Source organism: Bombus flavifrons, chromosome 8 (assembly GCF_040668555.2).
Source record: "Bombus flavifrons isolate JBK064 chromosome 8, iyBomFlav1_principal, whole genome shotgun sequence".
Classification (NCBI taxonomy): domain Eukaryota; kingdom Metazoa; phylum Arthropoda; class Insecta; order Hymenoptera; family Apidae; genus Bombus; species Bombus flavifrons.
In genome coordinates, this window is record NC_138449.1 from 10,881,911 (window position 1) to 10,902,310 (window position 20,400).

The 20,400-nt window shown below is 47.2% G+C and overlaps 1 protein-coding gene across 1 annotated transcript in view; it reads left to right on the plus strand.

The window, feature by feature from the left end:
- Gfrl (Glial cell line-derived neurotrophic family receptor-like) overlaps positions 1-20,400 on the plus strand; it is a 220,476-nt gene that overhangs the window by 192,469 nt on the left and 7,607 nt on the right. The window contains exons 14-16 of the mRNA XM_069118701.1: positions 1,088-1,292; positions 1,627-1,772; positions 2,135-2,263. Of these exons, the coding sequence (XP_068974802.1) occupies positions 1,088-1,292; positions 1,627-1,772; positions 2,135-2,263 (480 nt within the window). The remainder of the gene's footprint in view (positions 1-1,087; positions 1,293-1,626; positions 1,773-2,134; positions 2,264-20,400) is intronic.

The following is a 20,400-nucleotide window of genomic DNA, read 5'->3' on the forward strand; positions in this document are numbered from 1 at the left end:
GAGCGACCGGGCGAAAAGCGTTCTCGGCCGGCTGGCAGATTCGAGAAACACGGGCTACGATTTGCAAAGCAATCGAAAGTTCAGGAAGATTAGAGCAGCGAAAAATGCAAGCGGTTGAAACGGAATTTTTGTTTAAATACAGGATAACTGTGGCATGGAGTATGTTGAAATTCAAATGCCGTTTTACTCGCTCGATAAATAATTTGGCTGTGTTTCGTGGAAATTTCCCGCCGGTTTGGCTGCGATTATTAAAAGCGAACAATGTTACAAGTATGTATTGTGCGACGTTGGTGACTTTAATCGCGTACGCGACGATGTAACGTAAACGGAAATTCAGAAATTTGATACTCTCGCAGCGCTTAGGGGAAACACGAGGGAAAGCTTTTAATTGGCGAGAAAGTAAAGAAACGCGAGCGGAAATGATAAACAAGCTTTTAACACTGCTTCGTGCAATGTAAAAATGCGAACCATTGAATACGCGAATACGCGTATTGCCGGCGAAAAGAGACGAAGATCTTTTTTTCACCATGCGGGTTCATTATCTCGTCGATCGATGTCGGTGAATTAACAACAATGTCGAATGGTGACTGGAAATTTTAATTCCGAGTATCGCGATTAACGTCGACGATAATTAATATTCAACGTACGCTGTTTTCAAGCCGGGCCATTCATCTTTAAAACGAAATACCATGTATCTTGATTATCGTGTTCCATTACAATTATCGATTTCGAAATAATGACACAGCCGGTAAACTGACCGGATTTAACGTCCGACTAATCTTGGGACTTTTTCCCTCAAATTTGATCTTCAGAAATTGCAGTAAATTCAAACGAGACAAAAAGGAAACATTCGTCGGTCATACTCGATAGCGGATTTTGCATTTCTGCATATTTAGAAACGGCAATGTTTTAACGTATCTTGTTTATACATCTGCCTGGACATCTTTGGTCCTTTTTCTCTTTAACTAAAAACGAGACGTAGCCAAATCGATTCGACGCAACTCGTCCGTGTCTCTCGAAGGAGATTTAGACCAAACCTATACTCTTTGAACTGCGAACCAACCAGCCGTATACTTGATCCGTGTAGCTGTATCGCGAGGACGAGCCGGAATGTTCCGAGCTGTGTCAGTGCGGCGAGGGTGAAGTTTTGATCTGCAACACGATCTGCGTGGACTCGTCGCCCTGCAAGACGGACTTTGCTTTTTACAATCACGAAGCACCGGCGTATCAGGCGCATCGAGGACCCTGCCTTTGCTATAGCGGTCGTTTCATATGCATGCGGCCCTCACCAGGTGAATGTTTTTCATTTATAATAATTTATTTCAGTACACAGGAAATATGAAATTCGCATAAAAGACAGATAATAGCAATCATATCTAAAATCACAAACGGGTATAGCAAAAGAACAACAAGAAGATGAACGGCAACCTGATCCAAACGATAATCTAAACGAAATAATTCAAATATGTTTTCACCGATTTAATGAGAAACTTAGTTGCAACTCAAGTAGATGGAACGAAAATACTTTTTGTACTATATAGATCGTTTGCCTGGTCTTTAGATATTAAAAATGTTAAATGCTATCGTGGCTCCGTGATAATATCTTTCCATAATTTTTCTCTACAGACGCTTATTCTATACCGCACGGAGTTTTCATGTTCCTGGGCTACAGCGAAAAGGACGAGAGCTTATTGCGACGACACAATAACCTCACCGTCCTGGACGCAGTGTCGTCCCTCGATAACTTCATGAGAGAAGAAGTTAATAACCAGGTAAAACACCTCACCTTATTATCCATCATTCTTACTAAAAACGTCTCGTACCGTCGGTTGACCTACTTTCTCTGTATCTACCACTTCTTAAAATCAAAATTCTATCGCGTTCCGCAAACCCTGAGGATCTGTTTCAAACCGGTTCGTCCGAATGGTAGACCGAACGAATTTTAAGCCGAAACGGCGACGTCCTCTCGACTGTGCGAGGTATTCACGCGGGGCTGAGAAAAATCTCGAGAGGCGGCAAGGCAGACGGATCGGGAATATAAAGCGCACACGGCTGGGCGAAACTTAATAATGCGAGATAGCGTTGGATGACGTCGAGACATATCTCGTATTCCTTTTTTCCCTTTTATTTGCAGACAGTATGCACGCTGTTCCTGTACAACGCGACCCGAGAAAACGTGATTGCAGTGGCGCGTCTCGGGACTGACAATCCACCCTTAAATAGCAGTCAAGCTCAAAGTCTGCAGCATCTTTTGCGCGTCAAGGTGAGTAAATTGCAAATAGCAACGACTCTCTCTTTCTCTCTCTCTCCCCTCGTCCCGTGAATTCGCATCAATTCTGATCTTATTTGCCGGCAAATCCGTACTCCCCCGACTTTCAGCCTAGTTGACTGGCCCTAGCTCGTAACTTTATTGCCACCCCTAGCTTTTCACTAGTCTGCCTCTCTGTTTGGCCACTCGTCAACCGTTTATACGTAACGCGTTATTGAATTAGCCGCGAGGCACGCCTTGGTCGTCCGACAACTTTATCTCCAACTTCGGGACCGCCCCTTGGGCTTTACTGTTTGCTCCAACATTTTACCGGTTTGGACAACCAGGATATTTTCTTTGGAGTTTGCGAGCATAGAATCGATGCGAATAAATCGAAGGACAAAGATTTGGGCAAGAAATTAGCGACATAATATGTGAATGGACAGTAGGTTCGAGAAAAGGTTTGTAGGCCCCCGTTCGTTACGCTCTCGAGATTTCTCAGTGGCGTTTAAATTTCAGACTTCAAGATCACGGTCCCTGGTCGTGACTCATCATCGTGCAGAAAATACAAAAAGAAAGAGATAGGAGAAAGAAAAAGAACGGTGGCAAGAAGGAATCGCGTGCGCAGCGTATATTCGGTTCGCGACGAAAGGGCTGGTTTCGTGTTTGCGCGACCGCGTGCGTGCCACGCGCAGGAAGTGCGTGCAGTATATCCGAGGGGCGATATCAAACTTTACAGAACTTTTCATTTCTCTCGCTCGCGCTCTCTCTGTCCACCGCCGATTCGCTCGTAAAACTCGCGACCTCTCGAGGGGAAACGAACCAGACTACCGAACACCCCTTTCGTAGGGGGATTATCGCGATTAATTAGCCGGTACGCCATCCTTAATTTCCCCGAAATTTATCCATATCTCCCTCCTCCGTATCTGATTTTCCGACTCGGTGATTTCCAACCGCGCAAAAATTGTTTTCGCTCGATATGAAAATTTCGTCGCCACGCCGAACGTTCCCTTTTTTTTTTTTTTTTTTTTTTCAAGTCGAGAGTTAGCTCTGGCGATTCCATTTGGTACAAAAAACTGCCGCTACCAAAAGCTAGTTACCGCTTTTGATTAAAGAGAATAAGTTCGAATTTGGGAAAACTGGACGCGAGAGCAGAACGATAATCGAACAAGCGATGCTAATTACGAAAGCAGATTCGTTGCAGCGGCGCGACATTTCCTTCGGTCCCAGGCTTTTTTCTACTCCAGTCGAGGGCGTGCATTGAAAAGGCAATTAAAACGCGACACGATTTCGTTAGGCAGCGTCGCGGAGTCCACGCGTGCTCACGCGCCTTCTCGATCGATAAATTGTTTAGCCGGTGTTATTCACGGAAATCGTAAATAAGCGCGTCGAGTGGTACCGCGATGTAGCGGATAACGAGCGGACCGATAAAAAGGAAAAATATATGCGTGAAAAATTGATACGCTAGCCGGATACTTTGGCGCGCCAAACGGTAAGCCACATCGTGCTTCTATCCGTGAAAAATATCCACGCAGATCTTCCTCGGAACAAAAGCGATCGAAAGAGCTATTCGATACTTCGCGCGCGAATTCACGATGCAATTTGAAGAGCGACTTCATCAGCCGAGAAAATATTCAATTACGGTTACCCTTGAAAAAGTGGTTCTTACTTTCGACAAAAAGTTGTTTGGCGAATCGTCCGCGAAATCGACTTCGACGCGTGTTTATATCGCCAGTGTCATTTTTTCCACACTCCCTGTATTTTTCAGCGAAAAATCGTCTAGGGCCAAGCGCGGAGAGCGTACTTGTATCGATAGGGTTGCGCTGCAGGCCAAGCGGCAACGTCGAGCATTTTGCGTCGGTCATACGAGCTCCCGCGGCAATTTCCAATTTACGATTAAGCGCCGGTCGATTTGCAATTTGATGGAGGGATCGCGGATTTGAATTGGCGCGCTCTGCCCTGTCTCGTTCGGCGCAATCCACCCCCGTCCTATTTTTCCCCTCCAGGTCTTTTCCCTTGTTCCGCTCTTTAACGTTCTAAGCCGTCCTCGATTGGCAAGCCATAGCACCCGTGGAAAGGAAAATTCGCGGATCGACTCGCAAACACAGAGCCACGCCGCGAGAATTTCGCGGTCCGGCGAGCATCGCGCGAAAACGTAATTTGCACGCTGCAGATTAACGATTCCCGCTCCATCATCCCTGTTTGCCTCGGTCTTCGATTGGAATTCGTGTCGTTGATAAATAATAGCACACCGATAGACTGGACGATCGCGTGAACGCGACGAATCCTCTGGCGATCGAGCTACCGCGATGCTGGGACGTGCGACACGAGACAAACCTTGGAAACGAGAAAATCTGCGACGATAACGGGGCAAATTGGTGCTGTTAACGGCGTTAATTAACGTGCTCTTTAATTAAGTCGACGAATAAGGAGGCAAAGTTCCGACGCATGAAAATTAAATGGAATGGAGCGTGATAGATCGGTGGCGGGGCTGGTTTTCCGAATTTCCAGGGGGATCGAGCCGCGTTCTAGATGCGGCTGAGCCGGAAATTAGAGGAGCGTATTTTGGCCACACGTTGGAGAGGGTCGATTTCCTGGAAAGTGACCTATAGAAGAGAAATCAGGGGATGGAGGCTGGTTCGGTTTCTTTCTACCTCGTAATTGAACATACGATCGCAAAGGGAGCGAAACGGGTTCCAATTGAATTCACGATATATCGGCTCCAATGATCCGTTTTAATCAAATAGCTTGGCCGGATATCGCGTTATTGTTCGATTCGCGAGGCAGAAACGCGCGGACCACGCACTTCACCGCTTGTTCGTGTGTATGTGTGAGTGTGTGTGTTTTTTTTTTACGGATCCGCGGAAATGGTCGAACGAGCTTCTCGAGCGCAAAACGATTCGAAGCGAGTCTCGAATTTTATTGAATTCCGAGGAATTCGACGGTTTATTTGTTTTGGCGAGCTACGATGGAAAAAAAGAGGGGGGCGGGCGGGAGGGATGTGAAAAAAAATTATCTCTCGTGACACGTGGGTGGTCCGAGTTTCCGGTTGAGGGTGTGACTAGACTGTTATAATTAGTTTCAGCGAGTTGACCACAGTCGGATCTAGGATAGTCGTTACATCGTGACGATTCGAGCGACGCGACGCTCGTTTGAAATCTTTAATTAAGGCTAGTCGGTGCTGGTCTCCGGCCAAATAAGTGCGATTAAAAAAGCGAATATCACCGACGGCGATTTTTAATGTTTTTCCTAAGCTTGCTACGTGCCGCGAATTCCCCTCGTTTCGCTTCCGGACGGAACGAAATTGTTCGAAGGGCGTAAAAACTGGCAGACGCACCAATCACCAGACTACGCCGAGCGATCCGGCCACGAACACTTTTTATCATTCTCGATGGCCACTCTCCAAGTTTTTACACGGTCACAGATCGACGCAAATCGACGAGATTTCCTCAAAGAAAAATTCCCTATGAGTATCGATTACGTTCAACGTCGATGACCCTCGACATTCTTGTAAAAAAATCATCCGACGAACGTAGAAGAAACCGAGCCTATAATAGAACGTAATTAACACGTTGGAAAAACGCGGCACAACAAAGGAGAAATATCGATAGGAGAGATCTTTTACACAAAGCAGCAAACGTAGGAAACGCAACGTTAGCAGTTACTCAATTACCAGACCCTACGGGCATAATTACACGTGGGGGCCTCAAAGTGTCGGTTGTAAGGAAGCGGATAGTAAGGGGGAACAGCGAACAGTGGGTAAAGCGAACCGCAAACGAACTTGGCGGAATGGTCGCGCTCGCTCGTTCGATCGGTCGCTTTAATTCGACGTGTCGCTCGGTCTCGGCATCGCGGCTATTTGCGGGGACCTGCAAATGAGTTCCTAATAAAGCAATTACGCGACCGGCAGAAGTTATGGCGCGTGGACCGCGACCGGCCCCTCGACCCGTCGTAAAGCACGCTTCCTCTCGGCCGCTCGTAAATCGATTTTCGGACCTTCTACCTTCATTAGCTTCGATTTCCAGTATCGCTTCGATTAGCTGCCATCTACCGTTTACGTTTTCTCTTTCCTTTTTATTCTTTCCTTTAGCAATTTGGTAAAATCAGTTATAAAAATCGTGGAATTTTTTTAAACAACTTTCCCCTAAAGGTGAACTTAAACTTTGCCGTAAAGGTGAAACGAAAGGTCAACGCCTGAAAATAATATAAAGCAAGGTGAAAGTTGCTCCTTGAGTCTGTCGAATGGAGGCTGTTAAATGTCATTGAATTTTGTTTAACAAAGTCACCGGAGCATCGTAATTTTTCCTCTCCACAAACTCGAAACTTTCCGCAACGTTTCGGATCCAGGATCGCCGAGTCAGCAATTTGCCAAGTTAATTTCTTAGAGTCTGTGTTTGCTCGTCTAAATCCGGGCTCGTTGAGCCTCCGGGGACGCCGCTGGAAAGCGGAAAGATGCCGGAAGTTGGCAAGAATAATGCGCGTTTAAACGCGCAGGGATTTAAAAAGTCGCTTTAATGGCGAACATCGACTAGTCGGTGATGTTGAAAAATTAAAACCGACCTACCTCGAATTAAGCGTCGCGTGAAGAGCCGCTAAAACGCCGCCAGGTACGCGGACGAATCTACATTGTTCAACTATTGCGATCATTCGGAAAATTTTCAAATCGCATCTTCAATTATTCACCGATGTGGCTTGCAGAGAGAATCAAACTCCCGCTGCTCTGTGCTTCGATGAAAGGGCCAGTTTCATTGAAGATTCAACATCCATTATTTTAATTCAAAATTCGTTTTCGTCGAAACACGTACTGTGTCGGCCAATATTCATTTTACGTAATTGACACCTGTTTCGTTAGCGAATCCCAATGGAAATTTTGTTCGATGGAAAATATCCTTCGTTTTGTTTGCCCGAAAGTAATTACATCGCGAATATATCTGCGCGGCATAATTAATTTGAAGCGTGCCGCGTCGATTCCTCTCGCGAGCCTGTCCGACGACTAGCCGCGGAATTGTTCCTTTTTAGTTTCACGGAAACCTAAATCTGATGGGTGTTGGGCGCGATTCACGTCCGCAGATAGCGCAATAATCGCTTCCGGTCGCCTCGAAATTTCATATAGCTCGCGCTAATCTTCTCACGCGAACCACCAAAAAGTGAGAGACGTGAGATTAATCGCCTTTGAGTTGGCGGAGTCTTTTAAAAATCAACCAGCTTTATGCACTCCACTTTCCGCCTAATAAAAGGCAAAATATATTACGTAACGTTCTCGAGGAGGCTGGTTAACAAATAAAACTCGGCAAAGTCTCGACCACTGAAACCTCGGAATTCTCATTTCGACGTCCAAAGGCCACTCGATCTCTCGAAATCTCGTTCGGCCGGGATAAATTGTTCCATCCTCTCCGGAGTTCTTAAGCCACGGAAGTACGAAATCGCGGAAGGAAACGAATACCCTGCACCGCAAACGAGAATCGAGGCTGTTTGAATAACAGCTCGATGGGATTAGGGACCTCGTTTCTGCCAATTCTGCCTGGAGATAGCCAGTTTCGATCTTCCGCGGAACTGGACGGCTGAATGGCACGACCTACAGATAGACATATAGATAAATGGACGAGGAACGCGACGGGGCATAGGGGAGGAAGGGGAAATTGAAGAGGAATGATGCAGAGAGAAGAGCGAGTTTAGAGAATTGAATGGACTTATTGGCCTCCGGATGACCGTTATCACTGATCGAACACCGTATGTTCGCGGTACAACCGCTCCCCACCCCCTTTCCAATCCGCTTCTTGTTCGATCATCTAAAAGAAGAAGAAAATAATTTAATCGGTTCGAAGCGGGCCAGTTGCCGAGATAGAAAGTTCCCTCGTCACTGGCGAACGTTCCACGATGCTGGTTATTGGGGACCACGTTGAGAAATTGTGAGAGGGGTTTGTTAGGTAGCGTGGGGTTTCTTTAGATTAGACTACGTGGAATCTCGAATCTCGGGATCAATGGATTTAAATTTCTTGAAATTCCGAGCCCGCGATTCGTGATCTCAAGCTCGCTGATAGTCAGCCGCGACTTTTTGTTTCAATTTGGTTACCGAGTTCGTCGAATTTCATCCCCTAGCTTAGATAGACTACGTCTCGGAGGATTACGTGCGTAAAGTAGCATCGCTCTGAACAAACGTGCATTCTTCCTTTGACGAACGACATCGTAAAACTTTGACGATACACAGAGCGTCGTCGATCTTCGCCTTATCTTTTACGAGTGTCGCTGAAAATCTCGAGTTTGTTCGACGAATTCGACCGAAAATCGCGACGAGCGAGACGCGAATGAAACAGGAACTGATTCGATGCTTTCGTTTTGCGTAATGTACAATCGTAATATAGAAGATGTAGAGGGGTGCCGGTGCCGTCGTCGAATTCATTTGCGAAATTAGCTGTGTGGACGGAAGGGCGAGGTAGTCGCGCGCTTTTTGTTGGTCGTTCGAAATATCGAGCAACGTCGGGCAAGCACAGGTGTTCCACATAGATAGGCAAGCATTGGCAGACGGCCAACAGAGGCACCTATGCCTCCTCGACCCACGGTCACCCCGTACTCCCGCGTCCAAGTATCGATCTCGGCTTCTCTCGTGACTTTTCATTGAATTTCCATGCGCCGTTTAAGAGGCTGCTTCGTTCTCCCTTCGCTCTGCCTTTTTCTCTCGTCTTTTTCTATTTCCCCTTGAAAATGAAGACGATACAGGTCGTGAACCATGGATTCGATGCCTTGCGCGATATTTCTGCTGAAATTGTACGATAAGGATCACAGTCTTCCAATCTTAAAATGTCTCGATACTTTCAGCACACGGAATAGTTTTTTCAAAAAGTCTCAGTTCCAAGCTTGAGATTTAGTAGTTCTAAGCTCTTCCAACGAAGGAGAAAACGACGACACGGGCGAAATAAAACGCACGGTATAGTACATTTAACCAACGATAGGATCGAAGCTCGTTCGGTAGATCGATCAGTTCGTACGCGTTACCTTCAACGAAACTGTAAGAATTTCCGGCTGCAGAATTTCCAGCTGTTCCTCGTCGACTTAGAGATAATCGCGACAACGCGATGTCGACGCTAACCGGCCAAGTCACCGCTGGAAAGTTAATTAAGCACGTTCCAATAAACTTTGCCCGACAACAGTGACGTCGCTGAACGGGAATCAACGACGAGCAGCCGGAACGAGGATTTATCCGGCGGCGGATCGCTGCAAGCGACTCTCTCGGACACAGAGACCGGCTTCAGGGTAACAGATACCACAAACGGTATTTTAGGCGCTCGAGGATCAATTCATTTAGATACACCGAGTCTGGAGACGTCTGTTGGAGCTCGAAGTACAACGTTTACTCGTACCTCGGGTTGCTGAGAGTTTAATATTCGTGAAACTCGTGATTTTTTCTCGATGATACTCGTCGAGGAACGCGTAGCTTCTAGCTGCGAGCAGAGAACTCTCTTGGGTTTTAAATGTTTCACTATCTTCGCCGGTCTGTGATAGTAAAATCTGAAATGTTCTCCGTCAGACATGTCTGGAGAAACGTGAGCTTTGAAATATCGAACTTGTACGATTTGGAATATTCGGCGTCCAGATCGTAGAATCGAGACAATTAACAAGACCTACGATACTTTAGACCCATTACGTCTTTCGGTTCTCCATGAAGTTACTTTTGATCTGAAAAGCCAAGAGCTGTGGGTTGCTGATCTCTTGCTGATCTCTTCTCTTCTATTCTGACCTATATTGCATCGGAATTCGATTCATAGACGACCGCTAATCGGTTCGGAATAAAATCTGCGAAGGATGGTATGGTCGTGGAAAATTTTTAATTCAACCTCGAACGAAAGTTTCATAGGGAGGTGGAGGGAGGCGGAGGACTAAAAGGAATCTGTGAGTGGCGGCGGCGCAGCCGGAAACGTGGTCTCCCGTTGCCGCGCTGAATTCTCGCATCGTCGAGCCCGCGTCTCGTTCCATTTAACATTTAGAAAGGAAAGGATCGATGAATCGAACGGGAACCGATTCGCATTGTTAAGCAGAGCGTCGAATTATAGGCAAATACCGTTCGCCGTATCCACGACCCTGAATTATCGGGGGTTGAGGCGAGCACAACGACGATGACGCAGACCGTACGCCCCTTTCTATTTTCTTTTCCAAGCTCCAACGGTCGCCAGCGTCTCCGCTCATTCTTCTCTTAAATTCAGAGATAAAGCGCTTTGCCGCTCCATTAAGTCGGCATGCTCCGACAGAAAAAAACTTGGAACTGTCACGCGTTACATCCCTGACTATCGAAGTCCTTCGCGTCTCTTCGTAGAATAATAGAACTAATGCTGGATAGAACGAGAAAGAAAGAAAGAAAGAGAGAGAAGGTTGCTCGATTTTTGTTTAGCGAGATCGAGTTGTTTGAGAGTTTACGTGGAACAACGGTAGCCGACCAACCATTCTGTCTCGTCAGATAACGATTCTAATACTGGCGGAAACGAATGAATTCGCTGTACGCGGAAGAAAGAGGCTTCCCTTTTTAAGGGAACGTTTTTATAAAGAATTTAAAGTTAGCCTGGCACGAAGTTACCTGCGCGGACAAGTTAAATTCATCCGACGTGGCCCGCGAGTTGTCGCCGCCGGGAATATCATTGCCCCATAATAACGTTTCATTAAAACTCGGCCTAAAGATTAAGGGAAGTACGATAAGTATAAATCTGGCCGATGAATCTTGCGCTGGCGTAATTTTGCCGAAGAATAAAATTTAACCGCGCCGAAACTACCTCGTGCCTGGAACTTTTGTATTATTAAACGAAGGCTCGTTCGATCTTAATTTTCCGTCTGGAATTCGACGACAAAGGGCCGCGTACGCGTGAATAGATATCGAAACGGTGGATGTTCATCGTGAAGCAACGGCAGTCGGACAATACGACGGCGGGACATGGCGGAGGATGTTAGGTGGCTGGCTTCGATAGGCCGACCTATTAAGGTATTGAGACCTTATCTGAATGAAGACGGCGATATCGCGGGAACGCCGCCATTTCGAGTTCCATCTGCTTCGTGCTCGATCGACAATCGCGAATGGCGACGAACGTCATCGAAGCGACAAAGCACCGATTCTCCTCGACCCCCGTCGATTCCTGAGCTCTCCCTTGCGGAGATGTCTGTTGTCCTGGCCGGGTAAAGTGGGGTGCCTTGAAAATGTCAAGGAAACGTCTACCATCGACGTAGGACGAGGTACACGCACAGAGAGCAGCGTTCCACCAAGTGGGTCGTACGTTTGTTCGACGCGTTTCGATTGTTCTCCGGATAGGAGACGGGTTCAGGATCGGTACGAGTAGCAGGATGGAATTTCTGAATCGGAATCCAGGTCGAAATTCTCGAATAATTCTTTGCTTTCGTCCTTGAGAAACGAAATACGCTCCTGAGCCAGTGAATCGATTTCATTAACAAATTCCAGATATCCTGAACCGTGACGATCCGCTGATCAAATCGTTCCCACCCTTTGAAACACACGCGTCATCTATCAACGACGAAATTCTCCGTTGCTGACGATTTATTCCATGTCCGGATCGGTGTCAATGGAGAAGCTAATTTATCCGCTGCAGGCAGTCGCGTTTCGACGCGCGCGCCAACTTTGCGGCGAGGAAAAAACGCGGGAAAGGAAAGAAGGGCGATAGGTGTACGCGAGTAACGAGGGGAATGCATTCTCCCGAGGGACGTTGGCGTGTACCGGCAGCCCCGCGAGAAATGATTCGCACCGCCTACGCGCCTTTGAGCTACCGACAGACGAATCGAGCTACCTCCGATTAATTTTGCCCGCGGCGAAAGGAAGGGCGGACTTTTCGAAAGAAGAAAGCCAGCCCCGCCAGAGCAAACGAGCTCTCGACCGTGTTCTAGCGTTTTTCAACCCTTTCTCCTTGTTCTTCCGCTCTATTCCTCCGCCATCTATTTCTCCTCTGCCCTGCTCTGCTCTGTTACGCTGCTCGTTATTCCCGTGGACCGTCACAGCAACTGAAAATTTCATTCGCACTGCGTAATAGATTCCGTGGCACAGTTCCGAACGTTAGTCGCGTTGGAATTTTTCCAAGAGGTGATTTTTACAAGAGCATCGCCGTTGTCGTAAGAATGGCCAGAGTGCCGGAATATACCGGCGACCCAGTGGCGAGAATTGCCGAATCGGACGGTTGGATCGTGGCTCGATTTGCTCGACTAATTGGCCAGAGGAGCGCTTTTAAAGCTGTACGGGTGGGTTCGCGTACGTTTGGCGCGGAGAACTAACGCTGCAGTGGCCTGTTGCGGATCGTTAAATTTGTTTCTTGCTCGCTGTGCGGTGGTAGAATAAACCGACCAACAGAGAGTCAACCGGATGTTACCGTACCATGTTACGTTTCGGTAACACGTAATCAGAAACCTTTCTCCAGCTTTTTCCTTTTCTTTCGTTCTTAACGTTCTTCGCTTAAGTTCTCCTCGCTGTACCGCAAGATTCTCCGAATTCGTTTCCATTCTCTGAAATCAACAAATTTCGAACCGATGAAATGTTATCGTCGAACGGTATCGTCGTCGTTCCAAACTACACGGATTTCGTTGTCCGCGTCGAACTCGGTAATTCCGGTAACATCGTGCGAGCCGAAAATCCGAGCAAAGTGCGTGCTTGTCGCGAGCCGAAAAATACTCCAAGTGGTATCGGCCACGCCCACGTCTTCGGCGGCGGCTCGAACTCCGCTACGGCAAAATTGCACACGAAAATTTACGACACCGTCTCGTGTACGTCGTTCCCGCGACGTTTGCCAATTTGACGAAGCTAGAGCGAACGACTCTGCCTCCTCACCTCTTTCTTTCTGTCTTCTGACACGCGTATATCCCTACGTGGATCGTTTCGATACTCGGCGCACGTCCCAGGACGATCGTTTCCGACGATCGTCCTCGACGTGACGATCCGGCGACGATAGACGACCGTGTTCTTTATCTTAGCGTTTCTGTTTCGCACACGCGAGTGGATCGCTCTGGGCGAACGTTAGAATTAAAATGAAAGCGGTGAATGATGCGGCGTCCCCAAATTTCCAAGCTACTCGCGAAACAAAGACGAATTGCAAATTCGTCGAGACTCGGAAATGTCGTCTGACTTGGAAATTTCAAATCTTCTGGAGTCGATTTCGATAGTCTGGTCGTCGGGACACGAGACACACGATGGAAGTTTTTTTTCTTCTTTTACTTTCTAATCTAAACTTTGGAAAGTTTCTCGTGCGATGTGGCTATCGCGAGTGCTTATTTCCACGGAAAGGGTGACCGCGCGTGTCCAGCCGGCGAATATTGGTTAATCGCGATCGCGGCAACGGTTTCGTGCGAGAAATCGTTAAGAACTGAGGTTAAAGAGTTGCACCGAGGGAGGGCTGTATCTCGACACAGTTTCACGAGGAAACACGGCGAAGCTACGAGCGATTCTTAAAAGAAGCGGGCTCGAGAGAAAGGGCCCTTTCATTTTTAAAACAGTCCAAAGGCGTGCACGGCTGTGCTTCCGTACACACGATATCTTTAGGGTTTAAGAGCGAGAGAGACTCGACCATGCGAAACAAGATGTTTTTCCTTTAACGTTTCCTTAACACCGAGGTTGCTTGGCAAGGCGCGCCAGCCTCGTCTCGCGTGGATGACCGACTCATTAATTTTAATCGACGCGAGTGCTTGGTCGCGAATTTGAATCGCGTTATTCCGGCAAAAATATAAAATCGACGTTGAACCCGGTCGAACGATCTTTAGTCCCGCGACCTCTAGTTTCGTTCAAAGCGCGTGACACGAAGATTTAGTAGCCGGCCGCCGCGGCGCCGCCGAGGAAACAAGGCGGACAGCGGAAAAGAGGCGGTCTTTCATTTTTAAAACAGCGAAACAGCTCAGCGACGCCTCGAGAGCTTTCCAGGCTTTAAGAAAGAACGTAGCGGAACACGCGAAACGCAGCCGTAGAAAACCCCTTTAACACGCAACTTGCTTATTTTAGTAGAAGGCTGTTTAAAGAGAAACAAGCGGACGCGTGTTTGATCCCGATTTCGCGGCTAATTCATTCGCACCGGGTCGCCTGTGCTTCGTACTCGGCTAACTACGATTCCTCCGTCGTGTCCGGCGAAAAAACCCGTTCTCACGCGTTTCCTGTATTCGCACGTACTTGGAGCACGTTCCGCTTTATCTCATCAGCAGCGGCGGATTTTTGAAAGATTCGTGCATGATTATGCAAACGAGCCTGTCGTTTCACACGAACGTTCTCGAACGATTTCTAGAGAAGCCACAGGGTTGAATGGAATTTTTGCTCCGAGAATCCACGGCGGAGAAAGATTTTCCGAGGCCTCTAAGATCGCGACGATTCCGGCTTCGATAGAAATTTCGAATTTCTAGAGTATCGAGACGATGTGCAGGTCGCCGAGAGTCACGGCCGTTTCTGAGATTTTGGAAATTCGCGTCTTCCGCGATCGTACAGCTCCGGAATCTTCCGACGATGAAATTTAAGACGTCTGACCTCGTATTCGTCCTCGTAATCCTTGGACATTTTGGAACGTAGAATTGCAGATCTGCGGAATCTTCGAAAATTCCCGAAGCTACGAATTCTAAAGCAACGACACTCGCGGTTCAACTCGCATATGGGAAGAATTTGCGGAAGAATCGAGTCGGTTCTCGTCTCGGACAGGGGGAAGTCCCTTCCGGTGTGTAATAAATTCGGACCACGGAGGGACGGAACAAAAATATGGGCAAAAATATCGCGAGAAAGAGACGCCGGTCTAGAGAGTAGCAGGAGTTGGTTGTCGCGCGACTCGAAGGCTCATTTGCATTGCGTGACAGAGCTGTTTTCCACGACGGCAACCCTTTACGTTTTATACAGCCGGCATGCGTTGCATGTCGTTATTCCTTGACTTTCGCCCCTCGACAGACCGGCTGGCTGATTTTTATTTTTCCACTACCCCCCTTTATCCGAGCCGAGTTCGTTCTTTCTCCTCGTTCATCCCCCCCGCGCTTTGCTTCTTGTTCTCCTCTTTTTTCCTTCCATTTTAACGATTAACGTCGAGCAGACTCGACGTCGTTATTGATTAAGCGAACACGTGAAGGCGCACCAACATCTTGCATGCCGGAATTTCTCCTTTTTTCCCCTCTTTCCTTTTTTCTTTTCCCTTTTTCTTCCCTTTTTTGCTTGATCCGCAAAACCTTATTGTTCCGTATACGTCGCCGTTTCGTCGTATTCCCTCCCAAAGCAGAAATATCTTTTTAAAAACTGTCTGATAGTGGCGCTGAAAGTGTAGTTGCTCTGTTCAATTCAATTGCGAAATCAGGTTGTTGGTTTGCCGGTATTCTATTTCATTTGTGACAGAGACGCCTGATAATTAGCGTCATCATCCGTTGATCCTGGGTTCCCAGACCACGCGTCAAACCCTATTATATCGCCATTATAAATTGACACCGTCGTTTAGGTGACGCGAACAGGGTGTATAAGGATCATCTTGGATAGAGCGAATAGAGGTGGGCAATCCGCGAGAACAATCGTTCCTGATATCAAATGCATTTGCTTCGATGAAAGGGCTTTCTCTCTGTCGGCAGAGATGGAAGGGCCAGTGGGAATCGTAATTGCAAGATGGATCCCTGCCTGTTCTTCATTATGTCAACCTTGCCGACTCCCTATTCACCTAGACGTCGTTTCTCTTCGCTCTCTTCTCATCTGTCATTGCGTATTATAGCTTGCCACTGATGTCGCACCATGCATTTACATTTTACAACTACGCTAGCTTACTTAATCTTTATTTTTTTCATGTTTTTATTCCAACTTCTCCCCCTTCTGCCCATTTTTATTCCTTTTCTTACTCCGTAGTCTATCTTTCTTTATTTTCTCTGCATCTTTGTGTTTCTCTCCTGTTCGCATCTTAACCGCAGTCTCATTTTTTCCAACTTCATGAACTTTCTATTTAACATTTTTTCTTCCTTCCTTCCTTCCTTTCGCTATTTTAATTTCACATCTTTCACGAGACTTCTACCCTGTCGCTTCTAGCTGTTTTTATAGCCCGTCTTCCCCCTCTTCTTATTCGGCTGTCACTAAAAAGCACCGCGAGGGAAGAGCCATGTTATTCTGTCAAGAAACTCAATTAGCCGATCATTAATAAGGAATTCAGCGTGTCACGAGTATAAATGGAAGCACCCTTCTGGCTGTCTATAGAGAACAGGACCGCGGGGATTCCACTGGATGCGCTTCCATCTTCCACCTGTTCAGCGACAAGCATCACCAGCCGCGCCATCCTGTTTCTTTATCGATCGTTCCAACGGAGCTGCCTTTAATCCCCAACAGTGCGAGCAGTTATCTTTATTTACCCACGACGGAACAATCCAGTCTCGATTAGGAGCAAAGAATTTAACACTCCTTGAGACCTTATCGCCTCTTGACGCTGATAAAGAAAGATCTCAAAATTGTATCTTCCACTAACCTAATCATTTTTTACAGACATGGTTCAGCGACAATAAGTTTCAAAAAATGAAATTACGATTCGCGATATTTAGGGCGTTGAAAATTTTTCACGATGAATCGAGTTTCCATATCCAGTTGCACTCGTAAGATGATAATTCAAGATCCAGGTCACATGTCGCAGACGATACCTCGTCGGACCTTTGTATTTTTGACATTTGCTGCTCGCGTCGCGTTGTCCACGACTAGGACAGATACTCGTAATGAAAGATTTATTTTGTTTCCTTCGTTCTACTATCATTTCGTCCTTTTTTTTTTCTTTTTTTGGTCTTCGTAAACTTCCAACTCATTGTCCGATGTCTTTTGGTCTGGACAATGGCCACTGGTCTAGATTCTTCGCTGGTTTCTATCAGATTTTTCGTTCGCTCAGAGTTTCTTCTCCTTTTGTAATTTCTTTTAGTTCGTTGTTCTTTGTCAGTGTTTCTGCTGGCCTGCCACCCCTGCAACATTTTTTCCCTTCTCTTCTATCATACTCTGCCAGACTTCTTTTTAATTCTTGCTACCTCCCTTCGCTAGTTTTTGTTATCTTACGTGTCATTTATCCTCTGTCTTCGACTTCATAAATCTTCTCCAAGCCTGTTCTCGTTCACCAACACCCATGCTCGCTCGCCGTTTCGCGAATAAATTCTAAACGACACTCGGCCGTGAATAACGCCGTGCCAGTCTCTCGATTCTATGCTTTGATTGGCATCGTTCCCAGGGAAATTCCTGCGAACCGAGGGGTAGCTCACAGCCGAGGAACATCATTAGCCGACACCGAATCGAGAATGCTATTTACCCGACGAAAGCGGAACGAACGATTCCTGGCCGGTGTGAGACAGATGTCCTCCCGGCTCATCCTTGCGCATTCTGCGTGAAACTTAGCACAAGAACGTTGCTTGCGGATCAATTTAATCAGCCACTCGCAGCGTGTCATTGTTTCAAGCGCCGGCTGATTATTATTCTATGAAAACGCCCCCCTTTCCCTTTCTCCTTCTCTCCTTCTTGCCTCGAATTCGTTGCGAAACGAGCCTCGAAAACGCGACTTCCTCTTCTCGTTCCGTGCTACAGCAGAATAGACGCAAGGCGAATTCGGGCTACGGGCGCCTTTTGCTAATTAGATATCGTACCTTAACGATACTCGGAGAAATCGTGTCATTCTCGAAACTAACATTTTCAGAGCGAGCAGCTTTTCTACGTGTTCCTTTCTTTCCTTCTTTCTTTTTTCGACGAAGCTTGCCAACTTTGCGATTCGAATGCTCTTGAAAAGAATATTTTATGAGCTCTAGAGAATATATTCGGTTTGGAGAATTCTCCGAGTTAATTATCGCTTTGTGATTTATTTATAGTTATTATTGGACGTTATAATTGAAAATATTCCGGGTTGGCGGTCTGCGCTGACGCCGGAGAGGCAATCGAGTTAATTATTGCGATACACTTTTTGGTCAATAAAGAGGATGGGAAGGTATTGGAGGGAAGAGTAGGAGAAGAGAGGAGCGACGAAATTCGCGGTTGGATCGCATATTCGATAATTAAGCCGCAACACGCTACAATTAGCGTTGGCCAATGTGTAAAACGAGTTACCGCCCAGTGCCTCGACCCGGTTGCGTATAGATCATTATTTCTCCAGTGGTGGTCTATTCAATTACACCGGGAATCGAACAAGGTCGGACGATTTTTCTCGGTTCTCCGCCGATGAAAGGAAACGAACGATTCGAATCGAGCTTTCGAATTATTATCTTCGAAACAAGTTGCGCTCTCTCGTCCGATGCCAAGCGAAAAAGCCGACGATTAGCGAAATTTTCTTCCCCAAGGAGAGTCGTTCCGTTATCTGTTCCTCGTTTTCCTTCACACGCTGACGTTTCGACCGGAGACACGTTCAGACAGCGGAGATATCGAGTTTTTCCCTTCGGATAATACGATAGTCGTGCACTGATATCGAGCGATACGCGCGTATCGAAAAAAATACGGCTGAGAAGGGTGGCAGCGGAGAAAAGAAAAGACATTGTATCCAGAGAGGAGGAAGAAGAAGAAGAAGAGGGGAAGATGGAAAAGAGGAAATAACGTCCGGTAGAACGAAGTACATCAAGACAGACAGCAGAACGAATCGATTTGGATCGCGTGGATGGCTGAGTGCGGAACGGGAATTCTCGGTGCATCGATAATTTAAAGAACTGGAGAGCCTCTGCCTGCTTGCGAAAAGTTATTCGGAAGGGTGCACGGAGAAGAGTCGAATGGAAGAGTGCAAAGGGGTTGGCGGTTGGTTGGCTCCCTCCTTTCGGGTGGAATTTAATTTCATTGAAAATCCGACGTCGATGCTTCGGCGAAACGAACGAACGAACCTTTCTGCCGTGGCAGAACGACCAGGGATCCGGCGGTGACGTCGTGGGCGTCGCGACGCGTTCGTCGCTGGCCTGGTCGGGCCACGTGGCGCACAGCGTCGTACGGTAGCGCGCAGCCTGGTCCTCGGAAAATATCGCCAAAAATTGCTCTGGCCTCGGTCTCGCCTCTGCCGGAAATTAAAGATTCAACGAGCCGAGGGTAATTCCGGGGACGAGGAACAAGAAGCCCGAAGAGGAGAAGCGTCAGAAGGAAAAACGACGAAACGTTGAAAGGGTGGGAGGGAGGGAGGGAGAGAGAGAGAGAGACGGGTGGAAGTAGGAAGGGGAAAGAGAGAAAATGATACGAGGGATGAAAATGGAAATCGATGCGCACGGAGAAGCTGGCAGCACGGCAGGACGAGTTACATTCGGCGTCGTTAAGTCGATATCGGGGGATGCCCGAAGAAAACGTTTAGGGGGACCGTTTTCACTACCCCGGGGGGATGGAAAAACTTTATAGGCGTGCTCGCGAGCGCATGAAACACGCCCTTTTGAGTTAATGCGACCGTGACCTTGAAACTGACTTAATTATTCGCCGGCTTACGAAGTCGGAGCGAATTAAAATCGCGTTAAAGGTACTCCCTTTCGCCGCAGAACCTCCCCTCTTTTTGCGTTAATCTTTCGCCCGCTTTTATTTCGTTGGGATGTTTATACCGGGGAGTAAATTAGGTCAGGAATAATTTTGATTACCAGCGAGGGAATAGAGCTGACGGACAATAAGAACTCGAGTGGCGAGGAGGGCTCTTTCGCTTAATGTACGACTTTACGAACTTCTAAATTTAACTTTTGGAAAGCGTAATACGTCGTCGATTAGTTTACGAGAAACTTCGCGCCTCTGTCACGCACGTTTATCAGACTCGCTCGTACGTGAAGCTTCTCAGTGGTAACCGAAACACTTTTCGATACTTGTCCATGCAAAATTCTTCGTTCCTCGGAAATGTCAACGACAGTCGGAGGAAAGAAGCGCGGAGGATCGTTAACGCGGATGAGAATGGCGACAGCAAGGTTGGAAAACTAGTTTGTTCGAGGTAATAAAGTGCGAGCCCGGTGTTTTATAAGCGCGAGGGAGCGGTTCGCGAGGCCGCGGACAAAGGGATCTTGTTATTGTTAATTTAGCATAATTTCCCTGGCGGAGGCCGTGGCGCGGCTTAAGCGCAACGACGGAAAAATTAGCACTTGTTATCTGAAATAGCCGCGCAGCGAACGACGTTGGCCTGCGCCAGTACAATAGGAACGGAGCGGGACAAAAGACGGCAAAATTTTCAGGCCCCAGTGATATTACGCGGCGTGATTTAATTTCTGATTACAAGAGAAATCCTGCTTTCCCA